The 22,377-nt window shown below is 43.7% G+C and overlaps 1 protein-coding gene across 9 annotated transcripts in view; it reads right to left on the bottom strand.

The window, feature by feature from the left end:
• The window catches only part of PTPRT (protein tyrosine phosphatase, receptor type T), a 281,951-nt gene that overhangs the window by 19,435 nt on the left and 240,139 nt on the right, over positions 1–22,377 (bottom strand). For 8 of the 9 annotated variants that reach the window (XM_017832332.1, XM_017832340.1, XM_017832341.1 and 5 more), the window contains 8 exons: positions 20,055–20,142; positions 12,236–12,312; positions 11,325–11,361; positions 10,209–10,306; positions 8,432–8,548; positions 6,996–7,150; positions 4,622–4,757; positions 3,242–3,391 (listed from right to left, as the gene is read on the bottom strand). In XM_017832332.1, the coding sequence (XP_017687821.1) occupies positions 3,242–3,391; positions 4,622–4,757; positions 6,996–7,150; positions 8,432–8,548; positions 10,209–10,306; positions 11,325–11,361; positions 12,236–12,312; positions 20,055–20,142 (858 nt within the window). The remainder of the gene's footprint in view (positions 1–3,241; positions 3,392–4,621; positions 4,758–6,995; positions 7,151–8,431; positions 8,549–10,208; positions 10,307–11,324; positions 11,362–12,235; positions 12,313–20,054; positions 20,143–22,377) is intronic. The other variant, XM_017832333.1, reaches the window with a different exon arrangement.

Below are 22,377 nucleotides of genomic sequence, written 5' to 3'. Positions count from 1 at the left end.
ATGTGCTGTGAAGAAGATGAATATGAGGAAGAAGGGGTCTCAAATGCCCCCAGACTCAATTCCTGAAGGGGTTGGAGGTCAGAACAGGGCAGAACGGGGGGGGTGGACAAATTGGGATTGGATGGACCTTATTATAAAATCAGAACCACTGTCTGAGCGGGTGCATGGTGTGTATTCCTTTAGGCCTATGAACTCATTAAAGGACCTGCTCTCTTTATCTTATCTCCTACACTAAATTGGCCTGGAGTCTTGTTCTCCACGGTCTTTTAGGCAACAATGCCTCATGCAAAATATGATTATTTTAAATGCACTTCCGCTCGCAGATTTTGGGATCCCAGAGAAGGAAAACGAAGGAGCGCCGAGGAGGTTGTTGCTTTTGCACATTTGAATCACACCCCCCCAACCATTTCCAGCTCTAAAACCCCAGAGCAGTCAGACAATATTCCTTTTCTTTCCTAGAAGCTGGAAATAGCTGTCACAGGGGCAAGCCGCAGCTTTGAGCTCCTCACTCCTCCTGTTTCTCCCATCCCTGGGCTGGAAGCTCTCATCCTTCTCCCTCTGCAAGAGGGTCCTGTGCAGGTGTACCCTGAGTATTGACTCACCCAGCAGGTCAGACTGGGTTCAAATCCTCCCGTGATTCCTCAGTCAAACTACTGATTTACCTTAGCAATGCACACAAAAATCTAAGAGAAAATATATTTTTCCTTCTTTTTAACAGGAAAGCCTATTTGTTTCATACATTATTTAGATTGCTACTTTCCTTTTGGAGTGACACAGAGGATGCTTCACTTACACAGTCATACCTAATCTCTGGGGTCTTGCTGTCAAGTCTTTTTCTGTTATCTGTCTTTTCTGCAGCTTGACAAACTGTATTTCTTTAAATATATTTTTCTTTTGTGTTTTCTGTTGTGGAGGCCTCCTGACAAACCAGTCCAGGTTGGTCAGCAGGGATCAAAAACAGCAAATCAAAGCAAACACATCTTAACACCAGCATATAAGTGGTGGTAGATCAGTGGCTATCTGATGTCATTCTACTTTCTTTTGTTATGTGTTCTCTTCCTGAGCAAAGCCCATGGAGTAATACAGTGAACTCTTTGCAACCAGAGGAACGAAAAATATTTAGGGGCCAAAAAAAAATCTTACAAAGGGCTTGACTTCTGCTACAGAGAGGTTATGGGTGGAGAAAAGAGGAGGGACAAACAATCAGAGATAAAAAACGTGTCAAAGTGTAAGATTTGAAATTATCTAGGTGCTATAAATTCTGCAGGTTCTACAGAAAGGCCTTTGTCTGGAGGTGGAAGGCAGGTTGGATGGGGAAAAAGCATGAAATCTCAGATCTCTGACAATGCAGATAATCAGGCAGGTGGACTTGTTAGAGTGTCTATTTTACACCCTTCCCCTCTCTCCCTTGTTTCTGTACTGACTCAGATTACAAAAACTCTCCAGAACATGCTTTTGTGTGTTCGGACAACATGTAGTGCATGAGAAACACATCCTGCCTTACCTGAGGGCCAGTGGGACCTAAACAATACAAACTGCATCCCCAGACCTGCAGTTAGATCAGCTGGTTCACAGAGATTGCAGCAAAGATACCCAGCTTCTGCATTAAACCCAGACAATTAGGGCTGAAGCATGCTCTGAGCCAAAATCCTGTAAAAATAGATCCTACAACCAGACAGACACCGAACCTCTTATGCAAAGTACATTTGCAAAGAGCATTTCCTTCCCACAGGAGCTGCCAGTCCCTGGCAGCTCAAAAGAACAAGCGCAGAGGTGACAAATCTTGTCTCATATCATGACAAAATACACCCAGCAAGTGAGGACTATTTTTTTTTCCAGTGGCGTAACAGCTTTTGATGAAGTTCGGCTTCGGCTCCTTCATGCCAAGCATTCAGAACCAGAAACACTTTTATAGATCTGCTGTGCCTTGATAAAACCAGACCTTTTTTTAATTGAACTGTCATCAGTTGGGATCCGCTTTCTTTATCTCACTACACCAACCCTGATGATTCCCTGCAAGGCTTCAGATAAAAAACACATATTCTCCCCCTGCATAGAGAGGGAGGAAAAGAGGCCTCTGACTCACTTTGGGGCTCCCAGAAGACATTCTCTTGCTAGAAAAGATACTTTCCTGGGAAAGGGGGTGGGAATTTACTACAATGAAAGAAATCTTCATCTTTTTATGGCTGACTACAAGTGGCTTTAACAAACAGTAGAGGTCTCTCTCCTTACTGTCAAATTCACCTTGACCCAAATTTCCCAAAATCTTTCTCACAAATTTTGCCCAAAAATTTCCCATAAATATTTCCCACAATTTTTTTTCCATATATTGGTGTTTGCAGAAAATCATAAAATCTCAGAATGGTTTGGATTGGATCATCTTAAAGTCATGAGCAGGGACACCTTCCACTAGACCAGGTTGCTCCAAGCCCCATCTAGTCTGGCTTTAAACGCTTCCAGGGATGGAACATCCACAACTTCTTGGTTCAACCTATGCCAGGGCCTCACCACCCTCACAGGGATGGGGAAAAAGGCTGGAAAACTTAATTCAGTGTTCTGCAGGGTCAGTTCCCCACTGTGTGAGAGGTACAACTGCACAGGGCTCATGGCTTGAGTGTCTCAATTTATCAGGGTGGGATAAGCAACAGTGACAGCAAACAGTGGAGGGGTCCCCATTTCCTTGCTTGCCCCCACTAATTCAGCACTTGTGAGTTTTCCTGTACATCATTTTGGGTCTCATCACCAGGTACTTGGCAAAACACCTGCAGTGAACTGAGAGATTCAGTTCATTGAGAACTAATAACAGCCAAAATAATGCTCACTGAGCTCCCTCTCTCCTCTGTGTGGAAGGTTGTCAACAAGTTGATTGTCAAGACTTGGGAGCAGTGTATGAGCCAAAAGAATGGATAATAAGCTACCTTGAGGCATAAATGTTTCTGCATAAATTATGGAAGAAAATGAACAACAGAGTATTTGCTGAAATGAGAAGTACAACATTATGTGTGAGAATCAGTACCCTTGCTCTACTGAAGTAACAGGGAAATTGTTTTCCTTCCCAAAGGCTGAAAAATCCATGCTCAAAAGCAAACCTCTGCCTGATCCAGGAGTAATAACAAAAATCATCTGAAATCAGACCTTGGCTCAGTGTCCCCCTCCTCTGCTCTGCTGGAAATTGTAAAATAACACACAGAAACTGATTAAACACCTTCTATACACCAACTGCAGTGACATATCAAATTACCTGAAACTCATCTTTTATCTGGCTGGAATTGGTCTGTGGATCCAGCCTGCTGATGTTGTAATAGATGGATCTGAACTCACAAACTGGAATGGCCGTGTTGCCACAGAGACATGCCTCCAAAATGGCATCATGGACAAACACATACTGCTCCTGCACAGGAGAGGGGATGAGACGTTAAAATCATATTTAGAATACGGATCATGAAACATCACACTCTTTTCCCCCCTTAAATCATGCCCAATATGCATATTTGGCTCTGTTTCACGTGGAGACAAATTACACAGTGTGCTATGTGACAGCTTTGTGAGCATATTTCATCCATCACTGGATGTGAGGTCTCATGTATTCACTTCAAATTTACAAGTAAAATGGGAAGTTGCCACTCTCAGGAACGTCAGGACAAAATGGGGGTGGGCTGAGGAGGAAATCAGGGTGTAAAGCCTTTCTGTTCATAATTGTGAGGCAATGGTCAGGAATGGGCTTCTGATAACATCAGAGAATCACAGAATTGTTTAGGTTGGAAAAGACCTCCAAGGTCATCAAGTCCAACCATCACCCAGCACTGGCAAGCCCACCACTAAATCATGTCCCCAAGTACCACATCGACATGTCTGTTAAAGCCCTCCAGGGATGGGGACTCCACCACATCTGTCCCTGGACAGCCTGTTCCAGGGCTTGACAGTCCTTTGGTGAAGCAATTTTCCCTAATTTTCCATCTAAACCTCCCCTGGCACAACAGTACAAAAACAACTGTCCTAACAGGTCACCTCCATTCATGTCTTCAGAATCCTGGACTCTTGGTATTCTGGGTAAAGCTCTTGCCCTGAAGTAAATACGGAAATTCCAACCAAGTTAACAGCCCTTCTCCATTCCAGGCTATTGTCCTGTCCCTCAGGAGGGGAAGGCATTAAAGGACACACATAAAACTTGTGCAGCAGGAGCACAGTTCCACAGGATCTGTGCAGCTGCCAGACACTACACGATGGAGCAGAGCTTGCTTAATCAGCACCCAGAGCTGGAATCAAGGATGTTTTCTTTGTTTAGCTCCAACTGATGTACACGAGGTACTACTGGAGCCTGCAGTGTGCCTATGAATGAGTCATGAGAGGATTCAGGAGCTCTTTTTTCCTACTATGAGAATAAAATTAATCAGCAATGCACAGACCTAAACTTTGAAGGTTTGCCCTCCTGTCTGGGAGGCCCCGAGTAGCTGCCAGTGAACGTGATTCGATGCACATCTGGGGGCATGTTCAGCCTCTGAAAGTTCTGCATAATCACAGCACAGAGCAAGTGTTGACTTAATGAATTGCTGGGTGGCTGTTGAGCGGAGAAGCCGACAGAAAAGCAGCACCTTGGAAAGGGAGAGCTGCTGGCACCCACCTCTGTCTGCACCAAGTTGACCCTCTGGGACCGCAGCTCCCGCACGCAGTTAAAAATGTCCACCACGCCCTCGTTCTCTGCCATGTCGAGCATGATGTCAATGGCAATAAAGCAGCCTGTTCTCCCTGCCCCAGCACTGGAAAAGAGAAAACCAGGAGGCTCTGGGTGACCCAGGGAGCATGGAGAGGCAGGACTCTGTGGAGGAGAAGATAACAGCAGCACACACACTGCTGTCTTCTCCTGGGAGCTGCTCCCGCTCCCTGCTGGGTTCATTTTTCTGTGTAGCTAAATCAGCTTGGGATTCAAGAGAATGAGGTGAAATAAAGTTTGTTGAAAGGGAAATGGACCTAGGCAGCAGAAAGAAAAGCTTTGTGTTATTCAACAGCAACAAAAAATTGTGTAAATAGTCATTACGATTTCACAGGTCTGTTCACTTGCACCCCTCTCACCACACAGGATGTGGGAGAGCAGCCTCCGGGTTGCAAAGAGACACAATCCCAGAGATTTTCTTCTATGGGACTCCTTAAAAGGCATGCACACCTTTACTCCAGTGGGCATGATGAAAGGGGCTCACTCTTCCACCTCAAACACTCCCTTTCCCTTTTTAATCCGGAGGAGTTTGGGTCCTGAGGAGGGTGATCTCAAGCCACAGATTGTAAAATCACAGAGAAAGGAGCTCAAGGCTACTCAAACCCTCCAGTTCAGAGCTCCCTGCTGCTCGTGAGAACTGGGCCATCTCCTGCAACACTGTGTTGTCATCGTGTCCTCCTTCCCTCCCGGGAAATCATCCAAGCTGCTTAGGTGTGAAGGATAGAGAGAGGAGAACGCCTCTTCACGTTGCTCCCAAGGAAGGAGGAAAACTCTGCTCAAATCAGGGAAACTTCAGCTGCCTGAAAACTCCAGCAGAGCCAAAAGCAAGGAGATATGAATGACCATAAATTAATGGACCAGATTAATCAACAGCTGAATAGAGAGACGATATTTTTCATTTGCAGAATTTTAATGAATAAGTGGCATTTCCTCTCCCTTTATCTCTCAGCTTTTCAGAAATTTAACAAATAGTTATAACATTTCTATATTTAGAGGATCCTGGCACTTCATAAATATCGAACAGTGATATTATCCAGCCAGGCATCGGTGGGGAGAATTTGGTAATTACCACTTAAAGCAAGTCATTAAAATTCAAAAGCAGATAAATAACACAGAGGAAATGGTTTTTATTCATTAAAATGGGAAGGGTGAAAAATCTCTCCTTGCTTTCTTGGTGACAATGAATCAGGTTGAAACACCTTCCAAGGCATGTCATGGCACCAGGGTAGCAAACTCAGACCCCGAGCTCTAAATGAGTCCCTTCTGCCAGCTCCTCAGGCTTAGCTCTATTTGGTTATAAAACTGATTAATTGCTTGCTAAAAAAAACACTCCAACCAAATAAAACACCCACCCAAACCACAACTGTTTTAAAAAGATAAGATTTAATTGATTTTCCTTTTTAAAATAGTCGTGGGATGTGCTCTCTCAAGCCACAGTGTGGGAATTAGTGGTAATTCCCTGTGGATTGATTAGGGGTGAGATTTTGGGACAGCCAGCCCTGCTCTTCAGGCTTGTACTCCAGCCATGTCTTCTTTAGATCACACATGCCCTGTGCCCTGCAGACATAACTGCTGCTACAAACCCAAACTCTGGTTTCATAGCAATGTCTTCCCTTGCATTTGAAGTCACTTAACTCCTCTCATTTACCAGCTGAAAGGCACTGGGCAGGTTTTTAGCCTGACATTCCCATTCCAGCTTCCTGGGCTTTCAGAAAGCCAAGGTGCCCAAGGGCTGGCAGCCAGACTAATATTTCAGATCACAAAATCATCGAATGGCTTGTGTTGGAAGGGACCTTAAAGATCATGTTGTTCCAGCTCCCCTGCTGCGGGCAGGGACACCTTTTACCAGACCAGAGAAGACCTTTGATGCTGGTACAAAGCTGAGCTGCAGCACATGTGGGTACAGAGAAGCAAAGCTGCTTTAAAATTCCCTTTTTGTTGGCATTGTCCCTTCTGCCACACGAGGTCTGTTGAGCCTGGAATGGCTGTCCCAGATATTTACCACTTTCCCAGCTTTGCTATGAGCACTTAACAGAGTACAGGACACCAGGGGGTCTTCTACATTTAAAAGGCCCTCTCTGCCCTACTTCCATCATCTCCAACTCAGCCAGCTTGGCTCCAAAGCTGCCACTTCGGGAAAGGAAAACACGTTTCCCTTTGTTTGCTGGCGAGACCCACAGATCATACTCTCAGACAAAGGAGGGGCAGTTGGTTATGGGCAGACAGGAAGAAAAGAGATGGAAAGAGCTGCGGGAGGAGAGGCTCAGGTGGAGGGCTGGCATACCTGCAGTGCACCACGATGGGTCCTGCCTCGGGGGGGTTGAGGAACTTCACCTGGCGCACGAAGCCCAGCAGGCCCGTGGCGTAGCAGGGGACGCCGTGGTCCGGCCAGCTGGTGAAGTGGAACTGCCGAATCTCTCGGATCTCATGGTAGCCTTTCTGAGGAGACAACACAGCCTCTATTTTTCTTCCATCAGGCTGCAATCGGCACATTCTGACCCCTGCTCCCTTCCCTCACACAGAGGGACAACAAACACTGAGCTCTCAGTGCACACAGGGACGTGTCCGATCCTGCCTTTCGCTCCCAAAAGTTTTGAGCTGAACTCCGATCGCCAGTGAAGTGAGCACTGTGAAGGTGGATACCAGCTCCCAGTTCAAACCCAGCTCATCAGGCATGTCCAAGGGTGACCTCAGCCCCAGCACACCGTGGCTGTGTTTATCCACCTCCCTTGGTGTCATTATAAACCACCCAGAAGTCACTCTTAAACCCTGTTTGAGGCATTGAAGCAACAGCCTCAGGAATGAAGACCCAGAGAGGGGGCATGTCCCAAGACATGGTAGATTTTCTGCAACAAATTCTCAGTTGGAGATACCACTGGCAGGGAAAAGGGCAGAAACTGGTACCCACACCCATCACTTGGCTTTTCTGGTGAGATGAAGTTCTTGGTAGGTGACAACTGGCACCTCTTGTATATGCCCTGCTAAGGGTAACCCTGAAGTGTTGGTCAACTGTGATGTCTTAGACAGGAAATGTGGGTGGAATCCAGCAGCAGGTCCTCTACCCTGTCAGATTTTGGCATCAGCACCTCTCACCAACTTCTTCAGTGATTTAATGAAATATGGAGCTGATGTATCAGAAAACTGAAACAATATTCCCAGCGTGGCTGAAGTTCATTTAGCAGGAGTTTTGGAAAAGGTTTAAAACCACTTACTGAGTGTTTGGAAAGTAATTTGGACAGACCTGGAATACTCTGACACTTAGGCTTCCAATTTTTAATTACAAGTAACAAAATCTCCCAAATCATGCCAATTTGGGGATAGTTTTTATACTCTTGCTTTTATTACATTCTCATTTCTGTTCAAAGGGGACTCTACCTGGCATCCAGTTTAACTGGTACCTTTTTTCATCTGCCATTTGCCACTGTGAAACAAGACAGTTATTATTCCTGGCATATCATCAGCTATCTGCTGGCTTTTGGATGCATTTAAACTTCATGCACTGTGGATTCTACTTCTGTGGCTCCATCAAGATGTTCCTGTAAAATCATTTGTCCAAAAATGGAATCTCTGTCAAAAAATTTAGTTTTCTGAAGTGAAACCTGTCCAAATAGTCACAGCTCCCATCTCCAGGAGCATTCTGGATATGTTTCCCAGAGTTCCCATTTCTGAACACAAATGAAGTGTTGCATCAAAATTTCAGCTGCCTGAAGACTTCCTTACCTTTTGGACCGTGAATGTCCGTATGACGTACTCTGCCAAGGGTTCTGTCTCAATTAATGTGACTTTAATATCTCCATAGACCTCCGTGTCATCTGGCCAGTATCGAACACACTTCACCTGGGGGAAAAAAAGACAATATTGAGAGGAACGAGCTCAGCTTGAGTCACAGCTGACCTACATTTTCCTCCACTTTCAAGCTGAAGCCAACGCAAATCGAGCTTTCTTCTGATGCACAGACCTTGTCAAAATTAACTGTATAAATCAGATCAAAATTCCTTTACCAGATATAGAAGCCACAGGGAGGATTTTTTTTTTTTTAAATTTGCTCTGTTGTCAATAAAAATGCAAAGGATGCATTTAGCTCCTTTTTTAGATAAGTCTTCCTTGAATTTCCATACATATCCTGCCCATAGATCAGATGTACCTGGCAGTCACTGCCACTGCCCCCTCTGAGAAAAGTCTGTGCTCCTGCTCTGTAACTCTGAACTCTCTGTTTAGCCAAAGAATTTCGGTTCATGGGGATTGTGGGATACTTGTAGATACACTAAATTTGTTTGGCTCTGAGCTTTTTCTATAAGATGTGGACACAAACTTGGCATTTTACCAGCTGTGACAGGCCTCAGCTAAGGCTCAAGAAGGAAATCTCCTGAGCAGGTAAACATATCCCAGCTTAGCCAGTTCTGAAAGCCATGTGCAAAACTAACACACTAGAAATAAAAGCCAAGGCTGGGAAGCTCCAGAAGGGATATTTAGGCTAACAAAGACTATCAGGTTATTAAATGCTCTAGCATGAAAGAGTGGAACAGCACCTAAAAGCTGAAGCAATTAGCTGTTGCAAAGCAGGTTTCATGTTCCAGTTCCAGTCATAATTGAAAGGGGTTTATAAATATTAAATATGATTAATGTAGGCTTGTTGTGGGGTTTTGTTTTGTTGTTTTTTTTTTTTTACACAGAGGCATTTATTTCAAACTGAACTGTCAGTAAAAGGTAAAATGTAATAAATAACAATAAATGAACAGAAGCAGCTGGCATTCAACCATGAGATCTAAGGGAAAGCATATTTGAATTACTAATGGCTGTGAGTAAACTATAATTTAATTTTTTTTTCTTAGTACGAAAGCAATGGAAAGGGTCAAACATGAGGACAAAAATTTTAAGAACTCCAGTTGCTGGCTGAGAAAGTCTCTAAACCAAAGAGGCAAGAATATTTTGGGGAAAGCCACCCCAGACATACTGCCTTCTTATCTCCTAAAGGCAAGCCTCCACCTTTTGAGTTATCCATGTTTGCTCCCTTTGTGGGCTTTGGAAATTGCCTTGTGCTGACACAAGGACTTCTGGTCCACCTGAGAGAGAATTGGTGGGGGTTTAGGATTTGGACTGTCATTTAAAGAAGTCCTTTGATAGTTTGAGCACCAGCCTCACATCCTCACTCATCCAGATTTTTAGAGAAGTATTGAAATCACTAGAAAAAGAGTAATTATTACAGAAGTACATTTTTCCTCCTGTACTGAAAAGGGAGAGAGCTTCTGAGCCTGCATAAATTTGTGTAACTCTGCCAAGCCCAGACTTACAGCAGGAACATGATCCTTACTAGTCTAGAAGGGAAGCAGTTAAGTATTAGAAACTCCAGAGTTTTAGGGAAAACTCAGAGTGGCTGAATTAAATGTCCTTACTACAGGAAGCAAAAGGCATTTTGTTGCTGAGCTTGACTGAGCAGCAGCATCATGTTAAAGCCAGTGCAGGTCTGGCTTTACACACTGGGAAAGTGGCACCTTACCCTGCCCACTTCCACCAGGTTGGTGACCATGACAACACTTGCAGAGTTTTCTTGCCAAATCATCCTCCAGAAATCCTTCACTGTCTCTTGCATTGGCCCTGGGGCAGGAGAGAAGACAAAAGGACATCTCAAGGCAGTGCAGTGAATGCCAACAGTTCTTTCCAGATGTTCTCTGGCCACTGTCCTGTTCCCACAGGATCCTGCTCTCCCTTTCAGAGCATCCCTCTGTGATTCAGGGTTACAGACAGGAATGGCCTGGAGCTCTCTAAGAGCTCAGACCCTTTCTCACAGTGGTATTTAAGGGTATTTAAGTGGGTATTTCAGGTTCCAGCATTGTGGCAACAGAGGTGATGGTGGGATTGTAGAGAGTGGAGATGGCTCCAGTAATTGTGTGTAAGTGATGGGACAGGGATGCACCCTATAGTGAACCTGTAAGTGAGGCTGGACAGAAATTTGCACCTGATGCACCACTAAAATTCTGCCATTTCACACTTTATATTGATTAATTATGAAGGAGGAAGGAAACATGCAGAAATTAGTCCTTTTCTGAAGTTTCCCCAGAAAAATTTTCAGGTTCCAACAGCCAAAGAGCCAGTGCTGACAAGAGGTTTATCAGACTAGAGCCTCTCTCTGACCTTCTTTCCTTCCTCTTTTCTACACTGGAGGTGAAATCCTTCTACTGACTCAATTCACACACTCTGCTCATACTCCATCCTCCACACTCTCTGCCTTCCTGCATTCCCTATCCCCATACATCCTCAAACACCAGGTTTATTCTAATATCTTTCTTTACTCTTTCAATAGGGACAAGCCAGCAATGAACCCATAAAGCAGAAATGAGGAATAACAGGATTTCTGTGGACATCACCTTTGGGTTAAGAATGCACAAAAATGAGGACAAATAATGGTAGAGGAAGTGGTCATGGCATAAGAGTTGGGCCAGTGATGCAGGAAAACAGCCCCCTGATGTAAAGATCAGGAGTAGGGAGGTTTGTAATCTAACATGGATAGTCCTAAGTTCCCCAAAACAGGTGATGTCACCCTATAAATAGCTCCTCAAACAATTTAAAACAGCAGTGGTTTTACAATTATTTAGACATACGAGAGTGAACTTGCCTTGAGTTGCAATGTAATGGCGAGGCCGGTGGTACCCCTGGAAAAAAAGAAAATACATAAATCCCTGTGAGATCACAGCTCAGGGAAAGCACTGCATGGATTTGATACTCTCCAGGTACCAACTGCTGCACTCTGACAGTGTATAACTGGTTACTGAATGAATAAAAAGGGGCAACCAGGTTTCCCTGCGAGATTTTAAGTGAGGGTATCTTGCTCAGGCTGAATAATAAGATTTCATTATGCCAAAGAGAAAATTGGAATGGGCATTTTTTAAGCACTTCCTCAAAGAAATGCAAGTCCTGTGATTAACCTGTGGGTAACTCTGAAAGCTGACAGGCAAAACACTGCATCTTCTCATTTGAAAAAGAATAAAGGTATGAATTTGCCTCTGTGTGAAAGTGCTGCCTAAGTGTGTTTTTTATCCCTTAAAGAAACTATTCGAAACACTTCACGTTCCTGTGATTTAGGAGCTGCATACAAGAAGTGCATGTTCATTTGATCACTGGGTGTGAGAGGGAGGCTGGTTTTCAAATGCTATTTTATAACACTAAAAAAAAGCCAGTCTATTTACGTGCCTTCTGCACTACAACTTTGTAAGTAGTTGGCAAATCTCAGATACCCACTAATGCTACTGTGAGGGGCTGACACTGATTCCTGCATCCATCATTTAGCCCACATTCCACTTATGTTGGTGGATCTGTCAAACACAGGAAATCTCCATCTGCCCAGATTGGTCAGACAAAATAAACTGGAGACTGAGAACCTTCTCCCTGTCACAACATGATGTCTGTGTAACGTTCAGCTGTCACTCAGAGCAGATCAACAGTCTGTCCCTGTGTCAGAGGCACCAAACTCCTGAGCAGAGTTGTCACAGGAATGTTTGTCACACTGGGGATGTCCAGGAGCCTTACATCGATGTAATTGGCATTGATGTAGTCAGAGTGAGGGTCCCCATCCAGCAGCTGCAATCTCACTCTTGAGTGATCATCTGAAAGAAGGAAAAGGAAAAAAAAGTGACAGTAACGATAAACGGGAGTTTCTGAGCGGTTCGTGTGCTGGTTCCTGCAAATGGGGATCACAGAAACACACAGTGTCCTAAGTTGGAAGGATCATCAAAGTCCGGCTCCTGGCCCTGCACAGGACAACCCCAAGAATCCCACTATGTGCCTGGTAATTGGGTAATTCAATATTTACAATAATAAAAAACATCACATGTATCCCTGTTCCTAAAAGCCCTTTATTTTGTGTTTAAGACGTAGTGTTTGCATCCTTAAGTCAGTCATGCTCTGTGTTCATTAAATTTGCTGCTGTCACCATAGTCCTTATGGAGGTTTGAGACAGGTCCCAAATGCTGCCTGGTTTGGGAGTCTTGGGACAGATCTTTGCAGGGTGTATCTCCATTACAAAAGCCATTTTCCCACTAGGAAGTTACAACCTCCCCGGCTTCACCTGATCTATGGAAACTGAGGCAAGAGCTAAAACTGACAGGACCAGGATAAAAATAAATAGGTCACAACAGAGGTACAGAAGATTAAGGAGGGTAAAATGGCAAACGAAACCCTGCAAACAAGAAACGGGGCAACCCAGAAACCTGAAGGGAAATATGAAAGGAAATCAGAGCAACGTTCCTTTATGCAACCCCCAGAACTCACAGCGGCAAAATGGCATCAAGGCAGTGCTGAAAAAAACAACAAAATTAGAAATGTTCATCTCTTCGAGGAGGTTCAAAGTTACTTTAGATAAGGCAATAAAACAGCAGAGATCAATCTTTTCATCTCCCAGCACGCTCCGCCGTTCAGACGCAGGAAGGAACTACCCCAGCGGGCAGATTATGTCATGATTTTCCACCAAGGGAATAGTTTGATCTTTCTCTGGAACAGCTGGTGCTGGGCTCTGTCACAGGAGATACTCCTGAGCCAGGCTGCTGATGTGATTTGCTCTGGCAATCCCAGCACTGGCATGGAATTAATTGCAGAACTGCTATCTAAGGGCCAGTTGCTTGGCAAAGGCTCCTGGGTTACAGGGGTCACTGCTGGCCATGCTGTGCTCATTTCTAAATGATTTTTTAAAAGAAGTATAATATCGAGTCCATTAAGTTTATTTCCTCCCTACCAGCTATATAGACCGTAGCTCTGACAGCAAAGCTTTAATGTTCAGCAGCACTTTGCAAAATACAGGCCCGGGCATGATTTACATTCAATTAAAAGGAACCATAGCAATGAAACATAAAAATACGAGGCGTAATTCTGCAGCAACTCAGTCAAAAAGGGTTTTTGTCATGACTTAATTAAATGTAGAATCAGATAATAATTGTGAAGACAGATGTTTGGGCAGCTCTGAACCCAAGGCTTGGATATATATTAAATATTCATTCGGTTGTGTAAAGGAACGGTCCCACTCTGTTCATTCTTTGGGTGAGATTTACACACCTCGTTGCTGTGTTTATGAAATCCCACATTTGCATTCGGAGAAGGTTATGCAGGTGAATCCATCAGAAGCTCTGTTATATTTGTATTAATAAATATCACCTTTGTAGACACAGGGAAGTGGGTACATTTCTCAGAGCGCTGATGCTCCCAATTACCTGCGCTCAAGGCAACTGCACGAGGAGCTGCAGTAAATCATGTGCTCAGACAGACAACAAAAGAATTTATACTTAGAGCAATTCACAAAGACAGACAAAGAGCTGATTAAACTGGACATCTGGATGAAATACAGAAAAAACTCCCGCAGCCAATTTCCCACTTGCAATTCAGGGCGGCAAACGGAGCTTGTTGAGAGTCCCAGGGAACAACAGCAAAGGAAAACAAACCCTGGAGGTGATGGTGGGGAGGGGAAACATTTACTGACTCGATGCCACAAGAGAACAACGTTATGGAACTGTCAGCTTACTGCAACTAAAAATGAGACCAAAAATGCCCCTCGTGACAAGTGAAAAGAATCCCAGGTTGATTTTTTAAAGTGGGACCAAGACAATGTCTCTGCACAGGGTGCAGCTCAAGTGCTCCGAACAACCCTCGAGGAAGGACCTGCCTCTCTTCATTTAACACAGACAAACTCCAAAATTAAGTTTCAGCTCTTTGAGCCACTCTTTAGACAGAAACTTAAACCAGGCAGGATGAATATCTCTGGAGGGAGCTGAGTGGGGAAGACCTGAGAAGCAGAGTGAGAAGCTTTAGGCACTTCAGACAATCACAGATAATTATGGATAAAGGAAAGAAGTTCCACAGGTGCAAAAAAAGTGTTGTTGGTTTGGGGTTTTTTTAAGCCAAATAATGGAAAACCCACAAAGGGTGAAGAAATGCTCACTGAAAATTAATGCTATTTATCAAAAAAAAAAAAAAAAAAGAAGACATCCAGGTCGAATCACATTCTGGGACCAAATGAGAAATACTTTGCTTTGGGAGGACAGAATTCAAAATATTTCATTGCATATTTTACAAAAATGAGATTAGTTCCTGAGGGAGATTTATTGCTCTTACAAGTGAGAACAATGCAGCAGAAAAAAAAAAAATCTGTGTATATGCTAAGCACAAAATATTAATGATATCTTAATGGTGTCTTTAACCTTGTTCAGAAGTTTAGGAGCAGAGTCTGGATAAAACTTCAGAAAATAACTTACCTTGTAAATCTCTTCTTTCCACAAAAAACTTTGGAACTCGGCTTCTTTTTTTCTTTTTTTTTTTTTTTAAGGCAAATTATCATGCTCTTAGCAGTAAAAATCTTAGGGGTTTTTGCCTACAGACTTTAAAGGCCTTTTTAAAGAACAACAAATGTCTTCATTATATCTTCTCCCAATGGTTAAAACTTATTTCTGATTCTGCACTTTATTCACTGGACTACCCTAGACAAGGTGACCATGTATTTGTCACACTGAAATGAAAGGTTCACTCAACTCTTCATTAAATTTATCAGACATCATATCCCCAAGTGCTACAAATGGACTCTAAGAAACTTTAAAAATGGAGGGAGAAACAGGAAAAAAAAACCTGCCTTCAGGAACCACAAAAAATGGAAATAGGCTTTAACAAACGTATAAATAATTTTATTTCTCCCTGTTTACTATAGTCAGTACGCAAGTTAGCAGAACTCTAAATTTATATGAAGAGTACTTTGACTGAAAATTGGTCTTAAAACAGACTTCAAAAATGACAAGAATTTCAGTGAAAAGCACTGTGATCCCATTTTAGCACAAAATTGTCACCATTTTAAACTTCTGTCAAAATTCCCATTAGTGATCGTTTGAAATATCATGGCAATTTCTCCCCATCTCATTTTGACACCAGCACTGGATTAATCTCACACAACTTTCGCCATCTAAATATTACTCAGCTCGTCTAAATTGGCTGTCAAGGTTCCCCACAGTCAAGGGAGAAATCCAGACATCTTTTGAAATGACTCAACCCAGTTCTGGTACAAAAGGATGATTTGCCCTCTCAAGGACACTCTGTCCTCCCCTTTTTCCTCCCACTGATCCCGGACTGTGCCTGGAGAGCTGGGTAACAGCCAGGTGGGACAAATCCCATCCTCTCAGGGTCATAAACCATGGGCATTGCACAGACACACAAGAGTTTAGGCACTGCAGGAGAAACCATGCAATAAAAATGCTTGGAAGATGAAATATTTCTGTTCTAAATCCAATGCTGACATGGGAGGCCCTGGCACAGGTTGCCCAGAGAAGCTGTGGCTGCCCCATCCCTTGAAGTGTTCCAGGTCAGGTTGGACAGGGCTTGGAGCAACCTGGGCTGGTGGAAGGTGTCCCTGCCCATGGCAAGGGGTGGAATGAGATGAACTTTTAAGTTCCCTCCCAACCCAAACCATGCTGTGATTCTATGTAGGGTTTTAGGGGCACTGCACCTGCATGCCTGCTGAAAGCTCCTTTAATCTCTCTCTTGTTCATCTCTTCCACCACAAAATACTCTGATTCATTCACAGTCTTCCAGTCCAAAGCATATGGCAGTCAGAGCATGAAGGAAATACAGCAAATTTCTCTATTGTCTTTCATCATCAACTCCATAGTTTTTAGTGGAACATCACAAGACTTTAAACCCAGGGTGGCTCAGTGGGGAAAAGAAAGGGACAGGAAGTGTTCTCCTATGAGCTGAAGCAAAACACAATCCCATGTCTTTGCATCCTCAGCTCTCATCTGAGAGTTTTTTACTCCCCTATAATGTAATGGCTCTAAATCTGAACAAGATAGGGAGAAATAAAATAGTACCAAAGGTCCCATTTAGCTTCTGAGTATTTTCTCTTCTATGGAATAGATTCAGCTCAACCCACAAAAGCTCAACATCCCTCCACTAACAACCACTTTCTGATGCTCTTTGAAGGCCTCAATATCTAGGCCCTAGAGCCTAGAGATTAGAATCATTTTGCTTCAGCACACAGATGGATCCACAGCCTACCCTTGCCCCCTAAAGACAAACTTTGCATCTCCACAGTTGTCTTTGTGTTTACAGCCTTTTTACTCCCAGTGCAGGAGCAAAGCTCGTGGACTCAGCTGATATAATAAAAGGTTTGAGCAGGGCAGCTTCCTCCAGCATGGTAAGTCTGGGCCATTGCAGTGCATCTTCCCACCATCCACAGTGGATTTCTGTGGTCATACAGATCCCAGATCCATTGCTCAGCTTTTCTACTTTTCCAAAAACATGCTGTGGAAGGGAACCCCGAAAATGTGGGATTTAAAGCATGGTGGAGTTTAGAGTTCTCTTGCCTCTCCTCTCCATGAGCAGATGAGCTCCTAGATTAGTTTGCAAATGAAGAGGAGCAGGTGTTGGGGCTGACAGCACGATGTGGGTTTTCAGAGAGAGGCAGGATGTTAATCCAGCCCTGGGAGAGCAGTGAGCCGAGTAAAACAGTCCTGTAACTGTGCTATTACCCAGAAGGCCAGAAAGACAAGATCTAATCTGCTGTGATTCACTGAGCAGTGCTACTTATTGCAAGGGCTTACAAACCCCCATTTTAACACAAGTCTCTGAAGCAGTTACAGAAGTTAGATCAAAACCTGGCTTTTCAGTTCACTCCCCACAAGGCAGGGGATATCCTGTTCCAGGAGGGATAAAACAGCACTGGTGGTTAAATAAATAATGTTAATTGCTACCTGCAGCCTTTTACCAAATCAACTGGCAGGAGCAACCAGTGCCTGCTCTGAGTTTCCCCAGCCATCACAATTCTAGCACAACTAGGCAGCTCAGGGTGTCACCACGTTCCCCGTCCTCTGCTCAGGCTTTGGCACAGCTTGTACCCACCAGAGCACAATTCATTTGCAGGACATGCCTAGAGGGAACCCCCTTCCTGCTACTCTGAGCTCTGCTTTTGCTCCTTTGCTCTGGATCCTGTCACTGCCTTTACTCAGGGAAATTGCCCCGTGTTGCCCATCAGCAGGGTCTGGCTCAGCCAGTGACACCGCTGGAATTTCCCAATGTTTTTACAAAATGATGGATGTTATGCTCCTTCCTTAGGCATCCTCCCTTCATTCTCCCAGGCCTCCTCAATAGAAGCAAGGACTTCATTTTATCACTGTTGCACATTACTAAATTCTCCTTGCTGTCCTTTAGAAGAGCTGTTGTCTCCTCCTCAAACTCTTTGTTCAGATATTTGAAGTGAAGAAAACCCACTCAGCTTTGTTATTCACCTTCAGCTTGTCTGCATCCTTCCTCTTTCACTTTGCTTTCCTTATCTGTGCCTTTCCACCCTCTAAACCCCATTCTGAAATCTTTCCCAACAACCTTTCCCACTCGAGCTTCTTTTCTGACATTTTATCCTGTGCAGACACTTCTTCCTTAGCTCTGATTACATTTTGCATTCCCTTATTCAGGTTCATCACCTCCTATCTGCTCTGCTCCTGTATTTATATTTATAGCTAAAAGGCTCACATCACTCTTCGTTAGGCAACAATTTGTCTCTGTGAGCACCTTCCCTTTAGACAACAGCCCGTTTATCTTCCTGGATTTTGCTTCCTAACTTCTCACTTTTCACTTGGGAGTTCAACATTTTCTTTGTGACCACCTTCAACCTAAGTGGGATGGTGGCTGTTGCACGGGGTCTGGCCTCTTTTCACCTCCACTTTTAAATTATGCCAAGTGCTTCCTCAGAATCACACAGAGAAACAAAGTTTTTCACATTTCCTTCCTTTATCACACGATGGCACTTCCACCTTCAATCCAGTGTTTGCAGCTGGATGATTCATCTGTCTTAGACTCATTTAATCTCAGTTAATTGAACAGACAGGTAAATTGAGCCTCTGGCTGGAGGTGTCTCTCTTTGCTCCCAGCGAGGTGGAGCTTTCAGGCAGCTGAAGTTAAGGGAGACAATTTTCATGCTAATTGTAATGCTCCACTACTGTCACTTCCATTTTCCACAGGGAGACAAAAAGACTGATGGCCTGGGTGACCTGCTCACAACCAGTGCAAAGCCAACAGCAGAAGTGGGATCAGATCAGGGCTCATAAACTTCTGATCTTCGTTTCCAGATTTCTTCATCTTTGCCACAGGGGCTCTGAACTGAGCTGTTCTATGCCACTCCCCCCCAAAGTGCCACATGAATAACTTCTTCCAAGTCTTAAAAGAGAGGAGATGATGTTTCTCTGCAATCTAGGTTTAGTTTGGGTTTTTGTTTGGTTGTGTTTTTTTTTTTAAAATTCTTTGGTAAAGTCTATTTGTTCTACAGGAAATATATATTTAACCCAAGAAAAAAACTGCAGTGCAAAATATATCCCTCAGCATTTGCTTTTATAGTATTCTATAGATTTATAGAACTTAAAAAAAAAACCCTTAATTTTGCTTTTATAGTATTCTATAGATTTATCCAGTCATGAAAATCTATAGCACATTCATTTATATTCTTATTTCTTGTTCTGATGGTCTCAAGCTTGGCTTCTCCAACTTGATGCTGCTCAGCAGCCCCTGAAAAGAATTACTTTTCACACCTCCTCCCTGCAGTCATAAGGAATAATGAAACACTGGGATGAGCTGCCTGGGGAGCCTGTGGAAAGCTCAGCCTTGGAGATCAACTTTGGAAGAGGCTTCAGAAATATCTGATAAAAATAAGAGAGATGAATCTAATCCCGCCTTGGAGAATAAAGCTGACCCAAGTGGCTTTATGGAGTCCTTCCCTGCCCTGTGTTTCTGCAATGTATCAATATTCCAGTAACATCAACGATAACTGATCACTGAAAGAAGTAAACTAAGAGGTTTCAGTGCATTTTCAGCTGCCTTACTGTGATTCTGAGGCAGAAGCTGAGCTTGTCCCACCCATCAAACCAGCTCTCTGGGGACAAGCAGCGACTGCTCCACTGGTTCCTTACCACAAGGAAGGAGAAAATCTGATCTCTGAGACACATTTAAAAACCTGATCTACCTGCAGCTCCTTTTGTGCTCCCTTGTGAAAGCTCTGGGATATGAAGTAAAAATGGACAGAAAATGGGCGTCGTCGCATACTGTGAGAATCTCACAGAAGCATTCAGCCCTTAAATTAGAAACATGAAGCACAAAGCAAGGCTGATATAAGATGGGTAAAACCCCCACAAATCCATGCAATGATGTTATGTAAAATAATTATAAACTCCCCCATAAAACAAACCCAAACATGTTAGCCTGCAACAAATGGACTGAGCTCCTGAACGCTCAGCACTGTAAACCAGATTGCAGTGAGCTCCTCAAACACACTCTTTCCCACAGCATGCACATAAAATCTCCCAGGAAGCTCAGTTTAATGTGAATTTACACCTACAGGAGATTATGTTCCCGTATCTGTTCTTATTGCGGTTTTCATCCTCCTTGGCCGTGTCCCAGGACGCCGTTTGGCCCTCGGGGAGTGCCTGCAAAACAAACAACAGTGGGCTGTTTATAAAGAGCTGCCCAGTGCCTTCAGGTGGGTGAAGAGGCCTGAGCAGGACAAAAATAAAGGCGCTGAATAATTCAGCAGCTGACCAAGCAAAAGGCTCTTTGAGGAAAGGGCGTCTCCACTAATGGGAAATGTGCAGACCGTTTGCATCTCTTGGCTTCTGCCAGCCAAGAACAGTTTTCCTCCTGCTACTTCTCATCTAAAAGGATCAGGGGAATTTGTTTCTGGCTGCACAGCCACAGGGTAGCCTCATTTTCCCCTGCAGAACAAGGCTGGTGGAGATCTCAGGTAAGTACACCTCTGAGAGAACCCAGAGGGCTGAAACGCAGCGCTCGGCCCTTCGTACTGGAGTTGAAAATAGATACAGTGGTTTCACCAATTTCTGTGTTAATAATGGGTGATGCAATACAATCCACTGGCTGGTTTGCTCTGACAAAAAATAAAGCAGCTTGGGGTTTTAGGTCAGTGTAAGGAAGAGGGGCAAAACGAGGTAAAACACGCCCGTGAAGTATGAAAATAAACAGTCATTTCCCTAAAATCTGCTCTTTCAGTTGAAGAAGGATGGGGTAGGGGAGACTGGCAGCACTCACTGCTACCCTACCTACAGCTTGGCCCTACAACTGCTCTGAACACACTGGAATGAGCCATTTCCCCTTTGAGACATGTCCAGGGAGGAATTTAAGGCAGAGCCTGGAAAGCAGCAGTTGGCACGGGATGGTGGCTGGAAGACGGTCCTGGGTGAGAAGAACAGCTCCCCCTGAACTGCCTCAATAGTTCTGCCTCCTCCGAGATGTACTCCCTAACATGATTCTACATCACCAAAACCAACATTATGAATTGTATTATTTCTGCTCCCCGGGGAATTACGGGGGTTTTATACCCCAATCATCGTAAAATCCTATCTGCCTCAGCCTAGCAGCTGTGCTAGGAAATGAATTTATATTCATCTTCAAAGGCCATCCAGGTCTATTATGTGCCTGAATGCAATAGCAGAGAGACACAATTAGGATCTACAACACTGACATTACAATTAAACTTAATATGAGCAAACCCCTGCCAGAGCAGATCGCTGTGAATGTCCCCCAAAGGGATCCAGGACAGCAAATGTCAGGCACTGCAGCACTGCCAGGAGCACTGCTGACAAAAACAGGGACAGCCAGTTCCCATTCAAAAACCCAGGAGAAAGAGTAATAACTCTGTAATTGGGCAGGCCTTTGATCACACACAGATTTCCTTTGCAGACAGTTGTTTCCAAATAGCAGCTCATCTCCTGAGGAAAAACACCGGGCCAACAAACCCACACACAACAAAAAAATCCCCCAGTAAAAGAAAAGAGGTGAGAAAGGTTCATTTTCATCTTCGAAGACTGAGGAAAAAGGTGCCTTATTTTTCCACTAATATCAAATTACAGTAGGTTGACCAGAGAATGGCAACAGGCATGAGGCACCTAATTAGAGCCTGATCTGAAAAGGAAAAGAAATAAAAGAAATAAAAGCAAACCCTTTCTCATGACTTCCATGTGGACTGAGCTGTCTTGTCCAGAGAAAACACATTCAGGCCCAATAAATCTCTTTTCAACGAACCATATCCTTTCATGAGATTTGAACATGAAATTCTCTGCTGAAATTGATGTTTTTATATTTGCTGATAAAGCCTCCAAAGATTTAAGAGTCCAGGAATTTTCATCTCGTTCAATCCCACAGAAATCTCTGCTTCCCACACAACTGCCCAGCCCTAAAGGGAGGGAGCTGTGTGAGCAACACAAACTACCTCTGTGGGGGGCACCTTATATCCCTACTTTTATAAACATCAGATGAACAAACTGGGGTACATGAACTCCATGTACATTGGTTGTACAGCCCAAAGAATTTTCCTGTGCGATCACTAAAACTGCAGCACCAAGAATTCAAACTGCATTAGAAATAAAGGCAAAAATATCAATTATAATGAGGTTGCATCCACAAAAAGAGGAGCACACCTAATGTTCTGCTCCTTCAGGTTTTGTTGGTACAATAACTACCTCCATAACTGCAAAAGAGTTACTGATTTTGTTTCTACCTGCATTATAATAATAAATAATAATAATAATATAATAATAATAATGGCCAGTCTTCGCGAGCGAAGATTTGGGAAAGGTCATTAACCCTTCGAGCCTGCGCAGTGGATTTTTTAGGTGAGACACAGCGTGCGCTGAACTGAGCCCACCCTT

This window comes from Lepidothrix coronata, unplaced genomic scaffold (assembly GCF_001604755.1).
Source record: "Lepidothrix coronata isolate B3197 unplaced genomic scaffold, Lepidothrix_coronata-1.0 Scaffold201, whole genome shotgun sequence".
Lineage (NCBI taxonomy): Eukaryota > Metazoa > Chordata > Aves > Passeriformes > Pipridae > Lepidothrix > Lepidothrix coronata.
Note: the sequence above shows the minus strand (reverse complement) of the source record. Positions and strands in the feature narration are given on the sequence as shown.